At 45.3% G+C, this 22,946-nt stretch overlaps 1 protein-coding gene across 1 annotated transcript in view; it reads right to left on the bottom strand.

The window, feature by feature from the left end:
* The window catches only part of LOC144695155 (uncharacterized), a 28,974-nt gene extending 6,361 nt beyond the window's left edge, over window positions 1-22,613 (bottom strand). Inside the window, exons 1-2 of the mRNA XM_078566051.1 lie at window positions 22,535-22,613; window positions 10,783-10,917 (exon numbers count right to left, since the gene is read on the bottom strand). Coding sequence (XP_078422177.1) covers window positions 10,783-10,819 — 37 coding nt within the window. The 5' untranslated portion in view covers window positions 10,820-10,917; window positions 22,535-22,613. The remainder of the gene's footprint in view (window positions 1-10,782; window positions 10,918-22,534) is intronic.
* Between the last annotated feature and the right edge of the window lie 333 nt (window positions 22,614-22,946).

Raw genomic sequence — 22,946 nt, 5'->3', positions numbered from 1 at the left:
GAGGTCAGCTTCCACCTCTATGTGAATAACATCCGGCTCTGGGTCTTGCTGATCTCCCTCAGCCTCTCCATTGCTTCAATACTGCCTGTCATGTGTGTTATAATGATATAAAAGCATCAGTCGCTCATAAGGAATTGTGAAAAAATGGTTCATTTATCTAGAATAGGCACGGGAAAACAAGTATAATTTGGTATAAAGTTTAAGATACCAGCAACAAAGCTGTATGTGCTGTGCTGCACTGAAAGCAAAAGCAAAACTAAAACAGGATCGCATGACACACCTGTTGAGTAAATGGCATGCTGCTATCCCTTAAAAGCATATTACAACAATCCCCTTACTTTTTAAAAATATTTTCCACCCTTCCAAAGAGGTTGAACTACTTACAATACATTTTCATGTTTAGTTACCATTACATAAGAATATAGAGCTGATGAATATATGAGTCTCTAAAGCGTAGAGGTAATCTGCTGATATGCCCAGATCTTGTAGCCTTGATAACCTTGGGTGGAATCATCTGCTCCCGTTGGCAATATGGCGAGAAGGCCAACAATCAGTTTCACGCCTTTGTGAAGCCAGTTTGCAATCGTCCGCTCTACCTGTCAATAGCAGGCCGCATTTCCCCCACTGCACGTCAGGAACCTAATTTCAATACTTTGGCACCTCATTATAAGCCCTGCTCACCAGAATCATCCCCCTCGCTGGATCACCCGGGCACGTCGGTGTGATTGCACATCACCGTGTTTCACAACTGGACATAAACAACGTGCACCTGGTGAGCTGCTCTTCACTTGGGACTTCGAGGTTTTTTTGCCTGAAGCAGCACTCGTGGTCATCAGCGCCAGGCTTCACAGGCAGCACCACATCACCTTTACAGGGGCTCACAGGCAGGTTTCTACCTACCAGACCAGCTGTAAGGCGAGGGTAACTTTTCAATGGCTGCAGGACTAGGGCTTGCTTGGGGAAAGGGGAGAAGTGGCCTCAGGTAAGGGAAGAGGCTGCAGAATGAGGGTTGTGCTAGGGAAGGAGGGTATCCCAGGGTATGTTTGGGGATACATGTTGATCTGTGCAAGTGGCCTCAAGGTGGTGAGGGCTGAGGAGGCAGTCTCCAGAGGAGATGAGGCCAGATGGAGTTGTGAGGGTGTGTGTGAGAGAGTGAGTGGTGATGTCCCTTGAGCTGGCAGTGAGTGAGATGCCAGTGAATGTATGATGGCTTTGTGAGTGTGTAAGTTTAGAGTCATGAGAAGATTGCCTTGACCACCACTGCCACCACCTCTCAAGCTGGAGTGGTGAGGTTGCTGGACCTCCTGCGGACAGAGTGGGGGTGGGGGACATCACGACGGGCCCCTGAAAGGCATTCCAGTGATGGGTCATTGGACCCTTCCTGGCTTTCAGGGTCATGTCTTCACTGGAGCAGACCCGGGCTGCAAGCATTGAGAACTGTGTGCGTGGCTGCAGTTTAAATATGGCACCGGGAGTGAGGAAACGGTGAGGTATGGCAGGCAATTCAGAGGCTGCCCGTCAGTGAGACAGCATGTTTCCTGTGGCATAATTAATGAGGTGGGAAGGGGACGACACAGCGTGAAAACATGCCATTGTGGTCGGCGGGTAAAACATCTTTTTTCACACCCACTACCACACTTAGTGCAAATCTGGGATGATTCTGCCCTTTGTTTGGAGGTCTGTGTGATTGTCATTCTTGGATGTTTCATTTGGGATCTTGTTCTTGATGCACTAAAACTGTACAGTTGTTGAGGAACTGGAATGGATCTGATTTGTCCTCGGTTACATTTCACTGTTGTGCCTTTATGTGTAATGACTTCATAGGACCTTAGTTCTGAACATATCCTTGTCACCTTTTTTGGTTGTCATGTACCTTCTGTATGATCCTGGATGCAAATTTGTTATCACAACTGTAAACTTGGCAATTATGTACCCTCATTTTTATCATGTATATTGGTCATCTTCTCTTGCAGGTTTAAGTTCCTCTCTAGTGTCTGAGAGAGTACAATTGGTAAGAGTAGGTAGATTGGTAAGCATTGGTCTGTCAAACATGCGCACTGCCATAGTTGCACTTAAATGTGTCACTCTCAGATAGAAAATTGCAATGCGCAGACCTTGCTTGGTCTCGCTACATTGAGAATTAACGATTTCACCATGCGAATAATTCATTCAGCTAGGCTAGATCTAGGGTAATGAGGAGAAGAAGTAGTGTGATCAATATTACACTTCTCACACATATCCTGAATGGCTTACCAGTAAACTCTGCACTATTATCTGTAAAAATCTCTCTAGGCACACCAAATAAACTGAAAATAGTACTTGGAGTGTGCGTGACAGTTGTGCTGGACATATTGTGCAATATTGGACAATGGTCTACTTGGTAAAGTAGTTGACAATTGCAACCTTGGCAGTGCACTGGTCAGTGGCTTTTGCCAAATCATCGCCAGTGGCTTGTGATTGGTCTCTACCACAAATCTTTTGCTAAGTAGTTAGATATGAAAATGCATGATTCTAAACACTAAAGCTAATGTTTCCTGCTCAATGTTGGAATTGTTGGAATACATAAACAGACTTTGAAGCAAATGCAATCAGTTTGTTCTTTTGTAACAAGCATGCTCCCAGATCTTTCTTTGAGTGATCTTTCTCCAGGGTAGCTGTCTCCCTGGGATTGTAAAATTACAATTTGATGTTTCTGATAATGACTGTTTCAGTACTGGTCATCTGCATGCCATAGGAAAGGCACATCCTTTCTCAACAATTCCCTTAGTGATTAAGATTTTTGAGCAAAATTGGGAATGTATGCAGACAAGAAATTAAAGAGACCTAGGCATCTTCGAAGATCATCCTTATCTTGAGATATTGGCATGGTTTTAATATCTTCTATTTTACCTGGATTGGGACTTATGCCAGCGCTGGAATGAATAGAACCTAAGAAGTGGATCTGCTGCTCGTTGATGACACATTTCAGACTGTTGAACATCAACCCTTCATTATGTGTTGCTTGCATCAATTAGTGCAGATTATGGTTATGTTCTTGCTTTGTTTTTCCCACAACAATGTAATCGGCGATGGACATGAATCCTGGCACAGTGCATGTAATGAGGTCCATTGAGCTTAAAAGAGATCCTAGCTGACAGATAGCCCGAGAGGAAGTCATTGAAAACAATATTGTCCAAACAGGGTATGAAATATTGTAAGCTCCTGGGACTTCTCCGTGAGATGTACATACTGATAGTCATGCTTGGCATCAAGCTTCAAGAAAAATTGTGTGTCTGAAAATCTCTGACTTAACTCTTCTAATGTGGGTATTTTGTAAGGACAACATTTCAAAGCTGTGTTTAAACATTGTGGATTGAGGCATATTCCCAATGATCTGTCCTTCTTTATGACACACATAATGGAAATACATCATCACACCAACTTGTATGCTCTTGTACTCTTCTGATGATTCTGCCTTTTTCCATTTTGTCCAAATCAACTTTCAATTTCTGTTGTAAGTGGCGGTTACACTTATTTGGTGGATCAATGGACAGACTTGCATTTTCCTGCAAATGTCATGTTGCAGCTCCCTTGAAACGGCCAATTTTGTCGACACATTCGTATATTTTGATCTTAGGTCATGAACTGAGAAAATAGGAGTAGTTTCTGAGGTTGATCTGCCGTGTGAGGTCTGACTAATCCCAAGGATTGTCACTAGTCTGGGGTCACAGCATGCCAGTAGACCTGTGATTGCTAGGCCTTTCAGCTCCATGATGTAGAATGTCTGTGACACCCAGGAGGATTGATTTTACTTGCACTCCAGAACTAATGGACACTACACATGGAATAAGTGAAAAGGTGAACGCTGAAAGTTGCATGGCCCTCCATGTTGTGGATACATGTCTGTTTTAGAATTCGTGGGGTGGTATGTTGGCACTTGCCCGTGTTAATCTTGACCAGTAACAATTAGTTACTAAGTTTCTTAGGGCAGATAATTCAACTCTTAGCAAATATTTCAGACAATAAGTTGGCATTTATGTTCTCCACTAGATTGACAGTATGAAACATGCGTTCACATCTCTTCGTCTCATTGTGCACTTCATCGTCATGTTTTGGTTTGTCAAACACCTCATGTATATGTTCCTGATGGGAGATTGGATGGTCATTCTCATTGCTTGAAGGTACCCTTTGTGTAAGGTCTATTTGGATCAGTGCATGGCTCTTTGTAGCTACATCAGCCTTTGCTCTAGTGCAATGGCACTTTCTGCCATATGCCTTGCAGAATTGATGGAAAGCTGGACATTTTCTTGGTCTATGCAGAAGGACACACCTTTCACATGTCTTGATAGGGTTGGGTGTTTTAGAAAGTGCATCGACAATTAGGATTTTACTTAGGACGTGTAACTTCGTCAACCTGCAAGGATCACTTCATACTTACATCCATCCTTGAGTAGTTCTTTGATGCTATAGCTTTTTGGCTTATCTAGCAGAGCCTTTTGGATTCTTCCATTAAAGTGGATGTGATCGCCATCACAACAATTCTGTCTGCTAGTTCTGCATCTGAAAAATCACAGTACATATCCTTTTCTCTTCATTGGCTGACAGTGGATTCTGTAGGCTGTTGTTGAAATGACATGAAATCTAGGTGATGAATACGGAAGTTTAACCTGCTACTGAACCAGTCTTCTGATGTAGCCCAGATCTTTGGCGATCCTTTACTTCTTCCGCTGTTAACCCTGACATGTTCAGCCTGTGGAGACCTTCATTCCCAATTGCTAGGCCAATTTTTATTGCTTGCTTTTCTGGTTCTGAGATACCTGAATCAAGAAACCGTAGTTCTGCAAGCTGTTTAACATTCTGAATTCGGATGGTAAGTCAGCTGCATCCCAATTGAAACTAAGGAATGTTGTGAACATTCTGACAATATCCCTTTGACCTTCCTTCTCCTGTAGTACCTGGGATGAGTGTCGCTGTCGCCTCTTTCAAAGATTCATTCATTATACTCACAATCTTCTCTGGCCTGATTTTTATGATGGTTTTTTTTTTTGTTGGACTCTCCCTCACTTGCTATCGATCCGCCCACACCCTGAACACTCTCCTTTCCCGACGGAGCTAAGCCGGTGCTGGTCCTCTCGACGCACTGTCCCACTCACTGAACTGACAGGCTTTGCACTGCAATCTCACCATGAAGGATCATTCTGCTCACCAGCTCTTTATTTGAGCACTATCCTGGCACTGTGCCTTCAAAGCTTATCTGTGCAGTCACCACACAGCGATTTCAGCACTTTCCTTTGCTGTGGCTCTATTACCATCTGACTAGAATGTCTCTTGACATAACTGTTCACCATGTCGTACCTGTACTGAATATTGTTGCCAGGCTGAGCACAGTGACCTTTAGAGGGAATCACTGCGGCACACCATATTGTGTGTGTTATAATGATATAAAGGCACCAATCACTCATAAAGAATTGGGTAAACACATTGTGGGTTCATTTATTTAGAATAGGCATATGAGAACAAATATAAATGGGCATCAAGCTTGAAGACACCAGCAGCAAAACTGTAAGTGCTGTGATCTGCTGAAAGCAAAAGTGAAACTAAAACAGGATGGTGTGACATACTTACTTTCTGCTGAATGTCATGCTGCTATTCCTTAAAGGCGTAACGCAACACTGTCCACACATGCTATTATTACTAAAGGGTTTATTGGTTCTGTGCAGAGTGTTTACTGGGTGAATATGCATGGAAGTGCCATAAGGTGGAATGGAGGTATTGAGAGGGCACTGGGGGTGGAGGGGCATAGGTTGGCACGACGAGGGGTTGCATGGTTAAGACATTTTTGAATTTAGGTTTCAAAAGGTTTCCTCATTGAGACTATGGTCCATGACACTTTGGAAGGGCTGTGAACCACAAGTCCTTGAAAAGTTGACCCAACTCCACAAAAATAGCAGAGGGCTCGGAGATGCCAACCCCTGCAATAGAGCTGGCCAGGCTGTGAGTACAGGGTGTGGGCTTGTGACCCGCACCAGCCCGCACTCAGAGTTCTGACAAAAATTTGTGGTGTTGGAAATGGAGCCGGGAATCCCGGGATTAGACCATAAGACCATAAGACATAGGAGCAGAAATTAGGCCATTCGGCTCATCGAGTCGGCTCCACCATTCAATCATGGCTGATACGTTTCTCAACCCCATTCTCCCGCCTTCTCTCTGTAACCTTTGATCCCCTTACCAATCAAGAACCTATCTATCTCGGTCTTAAATACACTCAATGACCTGGCCTCCACAGCCTTCTGTGGCAATGAATTCCATAGATTCACCACTCTCTGGCTAAAGAAGTTTCTCCTCATCTCTGTTCTAAAAGGTCTTCCCTTTATTCTGAGGCTGTGCCCTCGAGTCCTAGTCTCTCCTACTAATGGAAACATCTTCTCCACGTCCACTCTATCCAGGCCTTCCAGTATTCTGTAAGTTTCAATCAGATCCTCCCTCATCCTTCTAAACTCCATCGAGTATAGACCCAGAGTCCTCAAACGTTCCTCATATGTTAAGCCTTTCATTCCTGGGATCATTCTCGTGAACCTCCTCTGGACCCTCTCCAGGGCCAGAACATCCTTCCTGAGATACGGGGCCCAAAATTGCCCACAATATTCTAAATGTGGTCTGACCAGAGCCTTATAAAGCCTCAGCAGCACATCCCTGCTTTTATATTCTAGTCCTCTCGAAATAAATGCAAACATTGCATTTGCCTTCCTAACTACCTCGTCAACCTGCAAGTTAACCTTAAGAGAATCCTGGACTAGGACTCCCAAGTCCCTTTGCACTCCAGATTTCTGAATTCTCTCCCCATTTAGAAAATAGTCTTTGCCTCTATTCTTCCTACCAAAGTGCATGACCTCACACTTCCCCACGTTGTATTCCAGCTGCCACTTCTTTGCCCATTCTCCTAACCAGTCCAAATCCTTCTGCAGCCCCCCCGCCTCCTTAATACTATCTGTCCCTCCACCTATCTTTGTACCATCTGCAAACTTAGCCAGGATGCCCTCATTCCTTCATCTAGATCATTAATGTATAAAGTGAAAAGTTGTGGTCCCAACACTGACCCTTGCGGAACTCCACTAGTCACCGGCCGCCATCCTGAGAAGGACCCCCTTATCCCAGCTCTCTGCCTCCTGCCAGACAGCCAATCATCTATCCATGCTAGTACCTTGCCTCTAATACCATGGGCTCTTATCTTACTGAGCAGCCTTCTGTGCGGCACCTTGTCAAAGGCCTTCTGGAAGTCCAAGTAGATAACGTCCATTGGCTCTCCTTTGTCTAACCTACTCGTTACCTCCTCAAAGAATTGTAACAGATTTGTCAGGCATGACCTCCCCTTGATGAAACCATGCTGACTCTGCCCTATTTTACAATGCACTTCCAAGTATTCTGAAATCTCATCCTTAATAATGGACTCTAAAATCTTACCAATGACCGAGGTCAGGCTAATCGGCCTTTAATTTCCTGTCTTTTGCCTCACTTCCTTCTTAAACAGGGGGGTTACATTAGCGATTTTCCAGTCCTCTGGGACCGTCCCTGACTCCAGTGATTCCTGAAAGATCACCACTAACGCCTCCGCTATCTCTTCAGTTATCTCCTTCAGAACTCGGGTGTAATCCATCTGGTCCAGGTGATTTATCCACCTTCAGGCCTTTCAGTTTTCCTAGCACCTTCTCCTTGGTAATGGCCACCATACTCACCTCTGCCCCCCTGACTCTCTTGAACTTTGGGGATGTTACTCGTGTCTTCCACCGTGAAGTCTGAAGCAAAGTACCTATTCAGTTCCTCCGCCATTCTTTGTTCCCCACTACTACTTCTCTAGCGTCATTTTCCAGCAGCCCAATGTCCACTTTTGCCTCTCTCTTACCCTTTATATATCTAAAAAAACTCTTGCATTGGGTTCTGCCCACCATTTTTAAAGGTCTGTGAAAATTCCAGCCGATCGTTTCTATCTCATTGATGTAACCAACTAGTGTCGCACACTTGTTAAAGTTTAGTGTATGGAGAAGTTTAAGCAGGTAGTTGGTAGTGGAAAGAAGGAGGCGGGATTATCTTTGCTCTCCAGGATGATCCTGGAATAGTTCAGAATCTGCACCTGCTTCAAAATGTTAGATCATTTTCAACCAGAACAGTCTGTTCTCCATTCTACCCCTGCTTTCTCCATCACTTGCAGCATCCTGAAAAATTCCATAGATTGGTAAAGCAGATTTGAAGTAAAATTTCTTCATTATTAATCCGTAGTTTAGATGTATGAACTGACACTAAAAAAAGACTGGTCTGTTGGGTGCATTCCATATTAGATACTGTTGGTCTCTTATGGTCTGCTGCCACCGTATGTGTTGAGGGTCTCAATGTAGACCTCAAGGGGTCCATTTCTATGCTATCTATGCTCGGCAAGATATTGGGCGCAACCGTTCCATATTTGCACTAAGTGCGGTAGTGGGCAGGACAGCCACCCAGTGCCGCAGGATGATGAATGATTTTTTTTCTGTTATTCATTCACGGGATGTGGGCTGCGCTGGCTGGGCCAGCATTTATTGCCCAGCCCTAGTTGCCCTTGAGAAGGTGGTGGTGAGCTGCCTTCTTGAACAACTGCAGTCCATGTGGTGTAGTTACACCCACAGCGCTGTTAGGGAGGGAATTCCAAGGTTTTGATCTCCTCTGTTCCACCAGGGTAAGTCACTCTTCTCATCACTCTCAAGTCACACACTCACAAACCCATCACACTCACTGCCAGCCATCACCATTCACTCTCTCTTAAAAACTTTCATTGTCCTCATCCCATCCATGGGACCACTCACCATCCACACATGCCTGAAAACCCCACCCACCTCCACCCCGCCCGATTAGTGGCAGCTTAGTCCATGCTGTGCTCTCAGTTCAGGCGCAGGCATTCTCCTAACCCGCGTTGCAAGGCTGCACTGTTAGCTTGAACCATGGTGAGACTGGTCCAAACCAGGACGCTGACATTGCAAGGGGCTGTGAGCACCTCCACCAGCGACTGGAATGTTCTCATTGCATGTCGTCATCATCCTCCTGCAATTGAGCGACTATTGGGGCCTCCAGTGCGTCTCCATGACAGGAGCATTATCACAGAAGGTATGTGCACTGCTGTAAACCAGATTTAGCTTTAGCAAGGAGATTGTAGCAACGTGCACAGCCATCTGACTGTTCTGCAGTCCACTGAAACACTCCTTACTTTTCAGTCTGTGCTTGAGGGGTGAAAAGCTTTGGAGAACTTTGTGGCACTTTGATGCCTCTGCGTTGATTGAGTGGGCAGATAAGCTAGAAGCCTGACTCCAATCATATCAATGGCTGCGCCTGAAGTGTCTCAGTTGCAGAGGGATGGTCACTTTATATAAGGTGTCTCTAATGCGTGGCCGCTTCCCTCACCCACCCTACCCTCCACCCCAAGTGCTTGTGCGCTACCTTCAACTGCAGGGCTGCCCTTGCCCCCCCCACCCCCTCAAGTCACCTGAACTGCAGGGCTGCCCTTGCGCACTCCTCGCCCCAAGTCACCTCAACACTCAGGAATGCCCTTGCACCCTCCACAACACATCGCAAGCTTGAAATCCAACAGATGACCCTGATGAGCGCTGTGCAACATTGCTGTGTACTCACCTCCGAGTTCCCCTCAAAGTGCAGCCCACCAAGTGCACGCCTTTTATGTGCTGTTGTGAAACTTGTTGGCAGCTTTCCCGCCGAAGAGGGTGGACGATGCAGTTGGGGAGTGGGGAGGGGGGGGATGATTCCGGTGGGTAGGCCTAATAATGATATGCAGATGTATAACAATGAGCTTCCCGACGTCCGATGGTGGGAAACACGGCCTGGTTTCAGCGGGCTGAGCAGACGATCGCAAACTGGTTTCACGCCATTTTGAAACTGATCACGCCATATTTTCCGTTCATGCCACTGAACACGCCTAATGCCAGTAGGCATGGAAAATCCCGGCCATTGAGACTGCGACAAGGGCTCTGGTTGAACAGTTACATGAAGTTTATTATTAGCAATAACTATATACAGCACTGCACAGGCCTTGATCTAGTCTGGTCCTAACAGTTACCTAGGCTGACTACTTGAGTATATGCCTGACTGACAAGGCACACATGAAGTCTTGCTGACACAGAGTCACAGACAATAGTGAATATCTAACCTGGAGGCTGTACCTTTTATCCTCCAGCCTTCCGAATGGTGATGTCACAGTAATGTCACTATGCAGCTTCTTAAAGGTACATGTCATTGTCTGCATTGGCATGCATACAACACACACCATTAACCCAATCCCCCAGAGATGAGCCCCAGCTCCCTCTCTAGCTCTGTGAATATAAGTGCACAACTCTACATGGTAAATACATGCTTCAAATCCTGCTGTTCAAAATGCATTGATCTAGATTAAACATCATGAGCTATGGGCGATTGAGATGCAGTGACATGATGGTATTGTCACTAGACTAGTAATCCAGAGATCCAGGGTCATACTCTGGGGACCTACGTTCAAATCTCACCACAGCAGATGGTGGAATTTGAATCCAATAAAAATCTGGAATTAAAAGTCTAATGGTGACCCTGAAACAATTATCGTAAAAGCCCATCTTGTGCACTAATGTCCCTTTAGGGAAGGAAATTTGCTGGCTGACATGTGACCCACAGCAATGTGGTTGACTTTTAAATGCCCTCTGAAAAAGGGCAATTAGGGATGGGCAATAAATGCTGACCTAGCCAGCAACACCCACATCCCATGAGCGAATAAAAAAGAGATCATTTCATTACCTGGGATCAGAGAATCGGATCGGCAGTCGTACAGCATTCCCAGCCGGAAAGGACGGCCCAGAGCTGCCCGTTCAATAACCAGTGTTTCCCCACTAGCTCCTGGACCATGAGGAGATCCATCCAACAGAGGCTTATCTGAAACAGAAAATTTAGTGGAATAGCTGCATTCAGTAGGTTCACATCAGCTCATTAATCAGACATTCCAGTTTAGAAATGAACTATTGGAGAACAACATTGTGACCCAGTAAATATCTCTGAAAACTATGATTAACGTGGTGCAATATTTGATTCTGGCTTTAGAGCCGAGGTAGATTTATAAAAGGGAGGTCATGGCTAACAAAATTAACTGAATTTTTTGACGACGTAACTAAGGTAGTAGACAGGGGAATGTCGATGGATGTGGGTTATATGGACTTCCAGAAGGCATTGGATAAGATTCCATGTTAGAGACTATTTGGTAAAATTAGAGCTCAATTGCAGCCAAATCATTGACCCGGTTAGATGGGTTAGGCAGAAGAACAAGCATAGATAATGAGTATGGACTGAAATGGAAGTGTCTAATAGTGTCCCAAAAGGATCTGCACAGGATTCTCAACACCAGCAAACCATTTGTACAAGTTTGCCAATGACACAGATTGGTGGTAAAGAAAGTACTATGGATGGAAGTATAAAATTACAAAGAGATAATGACAGTATGGCAGATGGATTTGAATGCACATAAATGTGAGGTCATTGGTTTGGACCAGAGCGGGGTAGATCAGAGTATTTATTTAAATGGTAAAAGTTAGGAACTGGCGAGGTTTAAACATACGTAGGGGTCCATCAACACAGATCACTGGAATGTAGGAGACAGGTACAAAAGCAATGAAACAAGTGGATGGAATATTAGTCTGTGTAACTAGAGAGCTAGAATAGAATGGGGAAGTTTTGCTATATCTATACAAAGCCCTGGCTAAACTACTACTATGGACAGTTCTGGGCACTGCACCTCAGAAAGGATATGTTGGCATTAGAAGCAGTGCAATGCAGGTTCACTCGAATGTAAAAACGCAAAATATTGTGAAGGCTGAAATAAAAACAGAAAATGCAGGAAGTACTCAGCAGATCAGGGAGCAACTGTGCAGACGGAGAGAGGGAGAAAGAGACAGAGAGGGAGACCCGTGAATGACCTGAAAGTAAAGCACCAGTGTCAGTAAAAGTTATTAAACTGTCCTCCAGAGAACGAGACCTGCTGTCCTTACCTGGCCAGCTGTAGATGGCAACTAGAGATGGGAAATAAATGCTGGACTTGCCAATGAGGACCCCATCTTGAGAAATAATGAGTCACAAATGACATCCTCAGTGACTGTGGTCTTCCGCTCACTGACTAACCCCTCCTCGATCTGTCTGCAACTTTTGTCATGGCCAGGCTCACCATCCTCATTCATTGTCCAGCATTTTGGAATTGCTCTTGATTTGTTCCCTTGTTAACAATCTGATTGTGGCCAGAACATCTCAATCAATGGCTTCTCTTTCTAGTCCATACCTCACCCTAAGAATTCTGTACGGATATTTGCTAGGTTCTGTTCTTTTTTTCATCTATAAGCTGCCCCTTCATGTGATTTCTGCAGCCTCTTCTGCATTTATACTATTGACATCTGTGCAATACTCTCTTGTATTTCCTCCACCTCTTCAGCAGTGAGCCAGCTGCTAGTTTTAAATCCATTCAATTTTCTTTGCATTCTATAGAAAGTAAACTTAGGCTGTGTAGTGGATGACTGATTGTCCAATATGTCCCATAGAAGATATCATGATAGGGAGACAGCCACTGCATCAAGGACTGGAGGCAGTCATTCTAAAGAAGAATGTCACATGGCTCTGACCTCACAGATGGCAGGAGATCAGTTGAAAGCCATCACATTTTGGGTGAAGGTACAGGGCCCAAGGAGCGCTAAACTATTAGAAAGAAAGTGAACTTAGTAACTTAACTTAGTAACTGTCTCCCTATCATGATATCTTCTATGCCCCATATTGGACAATCAATCAGTCATCCACTACACAGCCTAAGTTTACTTTCTATAGAATGCAAAGAAAATTGAATGGGTTTAAAACTAGCAGCTGGCTCACTGCTGAAGAGGTGGAGGAAATACAAGAGAGTATTGCACAGATGTCAATAGTATATATGCAGAAGAGGCTGCAGAAATCACATGAAGGGGCAGCATATAGATGAAGAAAAGAACAGAACCTAGCAAATATCCGTACAGAATTCTTAGGGTGAGGTATGGACTAGAAAGAGAAGCCATTGATTGAGATGTTCTGGCCACAATCAGATTGTTAACAAGGGAACTAATCAAGAGCAATTCCAAAATGCTGGACAATGAATGAGGATGGTGAGCCTGACCATGTCAAAAGCTGCAGACAGATCGAGGAGGGGATACTCAGAGGGAGGAAGACCACAGTCACTGAGGGTATCATTTGTGACTCATTATTTCTCAAGATGGGGTCCTCATTGGCAAGTCCAGCATTTATTTCCCATCTCTAGTTGCCATCTATAGCTGGCCGGGTAAGGACAGCAGGTTTCGTTCTCTAAAGGACAGTTTAATAACTTTTAAGTTCCATACCTTTAGACTGAAGGTAAAGCCAGATCAAAACTATCACAGCACCAATTACAATTGAAAGAATCACTGGAAGAACTGTTGTCGAAGATGTGATCCAAGAGTGAGGGTGATCTGTAAATTACAGGAAACAATTCACATTATTGTAGAAAGAAATTTTTCACAACATATTCTTTGAAGTAATTTCATTAACATTCCAAAGGAAGAAATCATCCTGCTGCATTATAATGTCTCTCTCTCTCTTTCACACACACACGCACATAGCACATGCAAGTGCAGATGCGCACACACATGCACAAACACACATACAACACACACACACATATGCGTGCACACATACACATGCACACAAACATACAGACACACAACATACACAAACATGTAGACACGTACACACATGCACACACACACATGCACGCACACACACAAAACAGATACACAAACACATACACACATGCGCGCGTGTGCACGCGCACACACACACATGCAAAAGCATGCATACGTCCAAATGTGCAGAAACACACACATACATACACATACAGCTGCTTCTCACCTGATTCATTCTGACCCATTCATTGCACGAAGAGTTCCACTGATCCCACAGGCAATTATTGAAATGGATGTCAATGTGACAGTTCCTGCTCTCCCTCTATGGGCTGGTGCAGGAATGGTCAGTCTGAGGAGTCACTTGGGGAATCAGTGAAAGCCCTGCTCACCCAGCACCCTGATTCTTTTAGATCACTCATTCGAACTGAACCAAATATTACCAAGTTATAACAACATCTACGGAAGTATCTATCAGTCTTAATCAACCTTTCAATTATCCTCAAACAGAAATCAGACATTACTCTCCTCACGAGAGGCTGCAACGGGAGACAGCAACAGCAGAAAGCTGTAGAAACCTTTCCATTCCATTCTTTGACCTCCAGGAGTACCTAAAAACAATACATAGAAATCAATCCTTGACACCAAAGTAACACGTTGAATAAACGTCTCGCATATCAGCTGCTGATCTTACTCACACATTGAAGAGTCAGCCATAGGCTCAGTGGGTAGCACCGTCTCCTCTCGCTCAGTGGGCTGTGGGTTCAGGTCCTGCTCCAGAGACTGGGGCACACACACAGACAAACACTATCTCACACTCAAACATTTGTCTCTGCCTCGCACGCACCCGCAAACACATGTCTCACTATCATTCACCCACAAACATTGGCCCTAATATTTATTGGGTGGATGACAGGTTAGTGTCTCCTGTGGGGGTGTTGGAGAACTCCCAGGGATGCAGAGATCCTGTCCAATTTAACTATCATTTTATAAACCATTACCCGCCCAGTGAGGTCAATGGCCCTTGGCAATCGGAACTTGAGGATAGGAGGCCTGGAGGATGAACGAGTCAGGATACAAGGCTTGTGGTTAAGTGGTCAGTGATTTCGGGCAAGGGCAGAGATCAAAGTTGGCATTTTGAGGGGAGGGGGGGGTGAGGGTGAGCAGAGTTGACCATCAATTAGAGCAGTGTGGAGAGACTGTGATTTTGGATTGGCTTCAAGAGGCGGGGGAAGAACTACTCCACCTGATCCCCTGGGAGTGTTGTAAAAGACAAAAGCCTAGTGGATCCAGCTGCTCACATCTCTATTTCACTGCTGGGTTTCCCAAGGTCTGGGAAATTTGGCAAGAAACAGTTTAAATCAGGCATGCATGATTTAAATATGTTGATGAGGTACCCACCTCTCCATGATGGGATGGAAGCACATATCATTAGCCACCATCAGAAAAACATGGCAACATACATGATTGCAGCAGGTTGGCACCTTGTTGCTGAATTTTCACAGTTTAACTTTTAACCCCTCTGCTGACCACTCCAACCAGTCATGGGATGTAGGGGCAAGATTGTCATCCATCCCGTACCTCTTCATTCTTACACAAACACTGACTTGATTTTTAACCCCCTGCCCTTTGACGGGCAAGAACCCAACCTCATTCCTGGTCATCATAATATTAACTGTACAATTCCAGCCCCAAGTCTCTCACCAAAAGCAGCCTGCGGGAGGGTGGGGTTTTGAACCTAAGATTCAAATGTCATGGCCTGATGATGTCACTAGCACGCAAGACAATTTTAAGATCAGCCGAGGAAAGTCGCACAGTCTGCTGCTCAGCAGCAGCAGCACAGCTGCTTTCCAAGGGGCACAGTGATTTACTGGTACTTCTTGCTATTCAGTATTGTCTATTCACTGACCACAGTGCGGTTTTCTCTACATTGAGGAGATTGACCAGAAGATCACATTCCCACTACTGCCATTTCCTGATCTCCAAGCCAGCACCAACCTCTCCTCCAATTAATCACCAGAAAAGAATCCAACCTTCCCATCAACGACGACAACAATTTATATTTACATTGTGCCTCTAACATAATAAAACGTCTCAAGGTACTCCGCAGGAACATCATAAAATAAAGTATGCTGCTGAGTAACATAAGGAGACATTAGATTCATAATATTCGGAAATATAAGACCAAAAGCTCGGTCAAAGAGGTAGGTTTTAAAGAGTGTCTTAAAGGAGGGAAGTGAGGGGGAAAGGGTGGGGGGCAAGGCCATGGAGGAACGTGAAAACAAGGGTGACAATTTTTAAGTCATGATGCTGCTTGACCAGGAGCCAATGTAGCTCAGCGAGTAGAGGGATGATTGGAGAATGGGACTTGCTGCGAGTTAAGACATGAGCAGCAGACTAATTCCCACCATGATTAGAAGCTATCCCGTCCAGTTGTTGAGTTTGGAGATTATTCCCCAACAGTGACCAAATTTCCACTCTGCAGAGATCTTTTGTAAGATGGACAGATCATCCATGTCTGCAAACTTGCTGGATTGGTCGGCTACAATCTACCTCCCCTGCATAATTCCCATTTTCCGTGCCCTCACTTTCAGACCAGGAAAAGAGAGATGGTTGCAAAGAGAGGAAAGCTTGATTAAATGTTCCTCTTGGTGTTCTGCTGGGTGTAATAAGGTGTAGGGCAGTCCTGTTTCCAAGCCAATGGTAAAAGCAAACAAGCCAAGAAAGAAAGACTATATGTGACAGAAGAGGAGAACAGCAGATATGTGAAAATGAGGCCTTGAATCCAGTGCCACAAATGATTCAGTGACCTGATCAGGTCAGAAAAGGTCAGAAAATATCTCTACACAACTGAACTGTATACTATGTCCTCCCTCATTCTCAAATGTCAAGCATAATCCATCAACAACACTCTTCACAGCCAATTCACTTGCAACAACAGCACTGTTACATTGTTCATCTTATCATCCTTGATCCCCTTATATTCATCTCTCCTTTCCTCCACCTGACACTACCAATCACACTAGTCCTCAGTAAGCAGTAGCCAGTAACTTATGATGTCTCTCCCTGATAGTCTCTTTTACGAAATGCACTACATCCTAGGGTTTCACTCTGAGCCACAAATTGGTCTGTTGTGCCCTCCTTGCAGAAGAGGCCACAAAATACAAGAGAGAGGACAAGGACAAGGAAGAGGGTGAAACTAATAAATCATAGAGTGCTACTCAACAGAGGAGCAGGCTCTTGCAAATTCACAATGTATCTGTCTCTGAGTATCAGAGATGGCGAGATTAATTCTCTGTCAGGCAGGGTGACAGCATTAAATCTCAGAGATCCAAATCTTCTATAACACAAAGTCACTTTGAACTGACTTCATCACATTATAAATTATGACCATCTTAATGAAGTGTGTTTCAACATTTGAAAATTTCAACGAGTGAATCTTAACATCTCTCCTTTCCTCCAGGGTTATCAGTTGGAAGCTGAGATGCATAATAAACAGTGAGGAAGCAAGTAAAAGACCAAGATGACACAGCCTGGTGAAATGGGCCAATACATAACTGATGTAAAAAGTATGAGGTGATGCATTTTGATAGGGAGAACAGGGAGAAACAATATAAGTTAATGTTATGATGTGCCTTCAAGGGATAGCAGCACAACATCATGAGAAGGGAAGTGTGTCATGCGATCCGTTTCACTTTTGCCTGTGAGCAGAACACACCACAGCTCTGATGTCTTCAAGCTTTCTATCTTTGTATAAATATTCTCGTGCCTAATCTTAATAAATGAACCTATAACGTGTTAACCAAATCCCTTATGAGTGATTGGTGCCCTTATATCATTATAACAACAGGGCATTTAAATGGTACAATTTGAATGGGAGCGCAAAAACAGGCCTGGGTCTGCTTGTGCACAAATTGTTGAAGGTGGTGTGACAGGTTAACAAAGCAGTTAACAAAGATAATTAATTGCTAATACAGGATCCTTGACTTAATAAATAAAGGCACTAGTACAAAAGCCAGGAAGTTACACGAGACCTACATAGAACGAACATTAGTTTGGTCCAAACTGTAGTAATGTGTCCAATTCTGAGCGCTGCACTTTAGGAAGGATGTGAATGCATTGCATAGGGTGTAGAAGAGATTTAATTAGAATGGCTCCAGAAGTGGGGGATTACAGTTACATTAAGAAGCTGGGCTTGTTCTGCTTTGAACAGAGAAGAATATTCTAAAAAGATGGTCTACTCTCATCCTTCTAACTGGTTATTCTATTTCCAAGGTCAATGTCAGTTGCAAATGTCAAAAATTTCAATACCTCAAAACCCAAGCCATTAGTACATATCAAAAACACAGTTGGGCCTGGAGAGAAAATCGCTATGAGGAAAGAATGGAGAAGTGTGACTGATTGGATTGCTCTTTGAAGGAGCTCAATGGGCTGAATGGCCTCCTGCTGTTCTATGATTCTATCGCATGAAGAAAATGAACCCCTGCCTGAAGGCAATAAGGACTCTTCGGAGCAGCTTGATACTGCTGCATGCCACTCTCACAGGAAACGTGTGTTACCAGCATGTCAGAGAACCCATGCAGGTGCTCATAGCAACACCCTTTATTTGGATAAAGTGAGTTAAATTCAAGAAGTTGTTCAATGTGAGAACAAGTTCAGTAAGGTGAAGGAGGCTGGTGGTGGATGGAGGCTGCTTGGGCCTCCTTTCATGGAAGAAGCGGAGAGATTTCAGATCGTCCTGGTGGAGGATGGAGTTGGACAGGGATTGGATGTCCATGGTGAAAAGGAGACAGTTTCGGACCTGGAAACTGATAAAGTGAAGGAGAACACCGGAAGAGTCATAGCTGTAGGTAGGAAGAAACTGGACAAGGGGAGAAAAATAGTCAAGAAAGGAATTAATCAGCACAGTGGGGCAGGAGCAAACTGAAATGATGATTCTTCAGGCAGCCTTGTTTGTGGATTTTGAGACGGAGGTAAAAGTGAGTTGTTCGGGATTGGTGCACTATGATGTTGACGGCTGTGATGGGAAGATCTCCAGAGGACATGAGGTTAGTATCGGTTTAATTTCAGACTTAACCCCTTTTTATGTTTTTGATTATCTTTGTCTGGCGAACACTGGCTGTGCCCTTGATATTAACACATTAGTTGGTCCTTGAAACAATATAGGCAGAGAGACCGACCGATTAGCTGAACAAACACTGGTGGCTTATTGGAACTAAGAACAGAGCACTAACACCATGTGTGCTCCTTCAATCACCTCCAGCTCTAGAGTTACAGTTACCCAAGAAGCCCGCAATTGGTCAATACAGTCACATAGTCAACTAACTACATTCTCTTAAAGGTACATAGCACTCCACTTTACCACATCCCTCCCCCTTTAATTGAAAGTACACTTGACAAGCATCACAGCATCCCAATTATTTACATGAATAACTATTTACAAGTCAAGTCTCTCAAGAGGCTTCCACTTATGTGTTGAGAATCGTAGCTCAACGGCCTCAGCTGTTTATTTCCGAGACCCCCTTCTCAGGGGTTAACTGTCCACCAGGCTCTTCGGTGGAAGTGGGAAAGTTTGTGTCTTCAACCCTCTCGGGTTCAACATGCCCCTTCCAAATCGTGTGACATTTCTTCCACGTGCGGTGCAGACTCTAACACAGATGAGTGTGTTACACACTACTACTATAGGGGGTAAATTTGCAGCCTGACCCCCAAACTGCACCAGGACTTGACGTATCCCTTTCACTCTTATTTCTTTGCCTGTATATGTTTTTAATTTAGTGTCCAATTCTTCCAAACTTAAAGGATTGTCTCCTTTATTCAAGTGTCTGAATGTATGTTCTGCTATGACAGACACTGGTGCCCCAGTATCGATCGCCATCTTGACTCCAATGATTACCTGGATTGGCTCAGTTCTACCCACTTTCAGGTTGTATAATGAATAGATGTCATACTCTGCTTCCAACACCAAGCCCACTGAGGAACAAGAACGATGCAAGAGAAGATTTGAAGCCTTCTCCGCCATCTAAATGATGCCAACAAAGCTGCGACTGAGATGTGGACATGCCAAGGGATCTCCTCTTCCCGTGCATGTCTTTTCTTCTATCACTACCACTGAGGAGACACAAATACCGTTAGGTTATCAATGCTGATGAGCGGCCCTCGCTCAGTGGTGTTCCGTGAGGAAGAAGGGCTAGAAATCACACACTTCAAATAAAGATTTAAACAAATCTCCCTGACATCGCACTAAGGGTGTGGAGACTAATTCAACTGAGGTTGACATCACAGGAAAGTGAATCTCACAGTAGGAGGAAGGCTAAACCTCGAAATATTTTTTTGCAGCCTCTGACCTGCAATCTTCAGCCAGAAGTGCCGAGTGGATGATCCAACTCAGCCCCCTCCAGAGGTCCCCAGCAACACAAATGCCAGTCTTCAGCCAATTTGAGGATTCCAAAGTACAAAGAGGATTCCGAAGTACAAAATCACCATGCCTTCAGTTGACAGGAACATTCACATAACCATCAAATTTGTTAACAAAAGTACAATTTATTTACATGCCCAGCACACCCATGACTCAAAAGTTCCATCCATCTTTCTAAACTTTCCTAACCCTACTGCTACGCCTGGGTGCAGCCCCGCCATCCAAAGCAGAGGTGGAGGCAGCCTGCTGACTGCTACGTCCTGATTCCTGTGATGACCTTAGCAGACGTCCTCTGATGGCTTGAGGCCCTGGCCTGATAAGGGTCTCCTGCTCAGGGGCCCTCCACAGCCTGAGAAGCTGGAGTGGATGGGATCACAGGCAGAGGGGGCTGTGAGCGGCTGCATATGCTTGGATCGTACTGAGAGGAGGCCCCCAGTGTGTCCAGCTGATGCTCATCCTCCCCGAGGGCCCCACCCTGACTCCTGCAGGAGATGGTGCACCTGGAGGGAGGTCAAGGTGCCTCGGCCCCATGTCACCTTCATCTTGATGATTCCCACCAGGGCGTGTGGCCATGGAGTGCAGGCTGAGTGCAAATCCAGCAAGACCTGCTGGACCAAGGTCTTCATGGTGTTCATCAGCTTTCCCATGGTGACCTCGAGGTACCCACGTGTCAGACTCATGACATCAGACAGAATGCGGACGGACTCCATCGTTCGCTCTAGTCTGCCGAGTGACTGCTGAATCTCTGCCTGATGTTCCGCCTCCTGTTGCTGCATCTGCAGCACAGATTTGGCGGCTGCTTCCAGAGGTTCATCATCTGACTCGGACCGAGTGGGTGACTGGTCTCCAGCAGCCCTCCGAGTGCCGGAGACCTGGGCTGTCCCTGCCTCCGACTGCTGCGGGGATGTGTCAGTGAGGTGTTCCCCAGCAAGTGAGCCCGAGCCTAACCTGTGCCCCAACGACGTGTGTGTCTGAGCTGGTGGAGGGTGTGTGTGAGGGCAGTGACGGTTCTTCTGGAGCTTCCTCCTCGGACGTCTGGGGGCTCGGACTGGTGCTGGGCCGGCTTGTGGGCCTCGATCTGCTGGTGCCTAGAAAATGGAGAATAGAGTTTCAGTTAATGAGCAGGAGCTAGTTAAGACTGTGTGTGACTCACTGTGAATGTCAGGATCTGTTGAGGTGATGGAGCTGCGATCCATACTGGGTTGGTGGGAGTGGCCGATCTCCCCTTCCCCACAGGAGCAAACCCTGTCCTCCCCAGCCAGCTCAACTGCAGCCTCCTCAAACTCAGTGAGGGCGATGATGTCGGCCGTCCCTCCCCAAGTCTGTGATCTCTAGTGCCTGTTGTGCACCAGCTTGGCCTGTGTGAAGAAAGTCATGTGATGTGAAGGGATGGCACAGAGGTTGGGTGAGATGCGTGTCCCCTGTGTGTGGTGAGCCCTCCCCAGAAAGGGCCAGAGGATGGAGAATGAGAAACATGATAGATGGGATGGTGGTAATGTGAATGCCTTGGTGAGAGAATGAGTGTTGATATGTGTCCCCTGCTAATGGTTGTGAGACCACTCCTGAATAGAGTAGCTGTTTGAGTACATGATGCCATGATGAGAATTTGATATTGGAGGGTGTTGAAGGATGACTTACCCTGACGGAGCAGATGAGATCATTCTTCCTCTTCCTGCGCAGGATGGAATTTCGGGCGGGGTTGCCAGTCACGCTGACCTGCTCCGCGACTGCCTCCCAGGCCAGAGAGGTGAGGCTGCTGCGCTTCCTGGAGTCATCCCTGGGATAGAGCATGTGCCTTTGCACCTACCCACTTCTGATCAAGTCCCGGTGGGACTGGTGGGTGAAGCGGGGTGCTGCCTTCCTCCTCAGGCTCTCGGCCTTCCTCTTCTGGCTGCCAGACATCTCTGGTGGGCTGGTGAGTGTGAGATTGTGAGTTGGACTGGACTTTAAATATGGCGCCCAGATGTTCAAACCTGCCAGCTGACAGCGGGCAGACGAATCAACTCCCGACCCACCGGGTGACTCGGATCAATAAGCGTCTCTAAATAATTAGTGACCCTCCAAGTGTAGAATCGGACCCGAGTTATGGACAGCAGGCTAGGTGCTGCCAAAACCGTCCACACTGCACTTCGTTTCATGATGGGAGAATTCCGCCCACAAACTTGGTCTTGTACCCCTATGCACCTGATAACACTATCATGATCTCACGCTCAAACAGACCTATTTTCCCACACTGAAGTAATACATTCACGTAAATACGGATGGCGTCTCACACTCACATGCAGCTATTGTCACAGTCACCCATGTTGTCCCTGTCTCAAACAACTACACAAGTACAGCCTTGCACTTATACACACAAACAGGTAGACACACTCACACTCCGAAGTTCCCTTATCCTTGAAGCTATTTCACTGACCAGCATATGAAGTCTCTATTATCCAACTGATACTGTAGAAGGCGGTTGAACCAATGGGTTTCACAGAGATGTCACCTCGTGTATTGACAGCACCTGATCTAGAATAGGAAAACTGGTCTGGTGAGAGATGAAAACAAATTCCAAGTGTGTTGGACTTGTGCTGGGCATGGCCGGATGTACAATAACACTGTTATCAGATGCAGTTAAAGGTTATTGCTGACACGGATGGAACTGGCTATATTTCCAGTCAGGCAACATTCCAAACCTTTATGGGATCTGCTGTTTGCGTCTATGACTCAACAGTAGAGATTCACAGATTTTCACGGTCTTCATCAGTTGCAGTTCTTACACATTTTGAAATTGTTTATCAGAAATTCTGTAAGTCCTGTTTTTACTGACAATGTGATGCCTG

Source organism: Cetorhinus maximus, chromosome 21 (genome assembly GCF_964194155.1).
Source record: "Cetorhinus maximus chromosome 21, sCetMax3.hap1.1, whole genome shotgun sequence".
NCBI classification, from domain to species: domain Eukaryota; kingdom Metazoa; phylum Chordata; class Chondrichthyes; order Lamniformes; family Cetorhinidae; genus Cetorhinus; species Cetorhinus maximus.
Note: the sequence above shows the minus strand (reverse complement) of the source record. Positions and strands in the feature narration are given on the sequence as shown.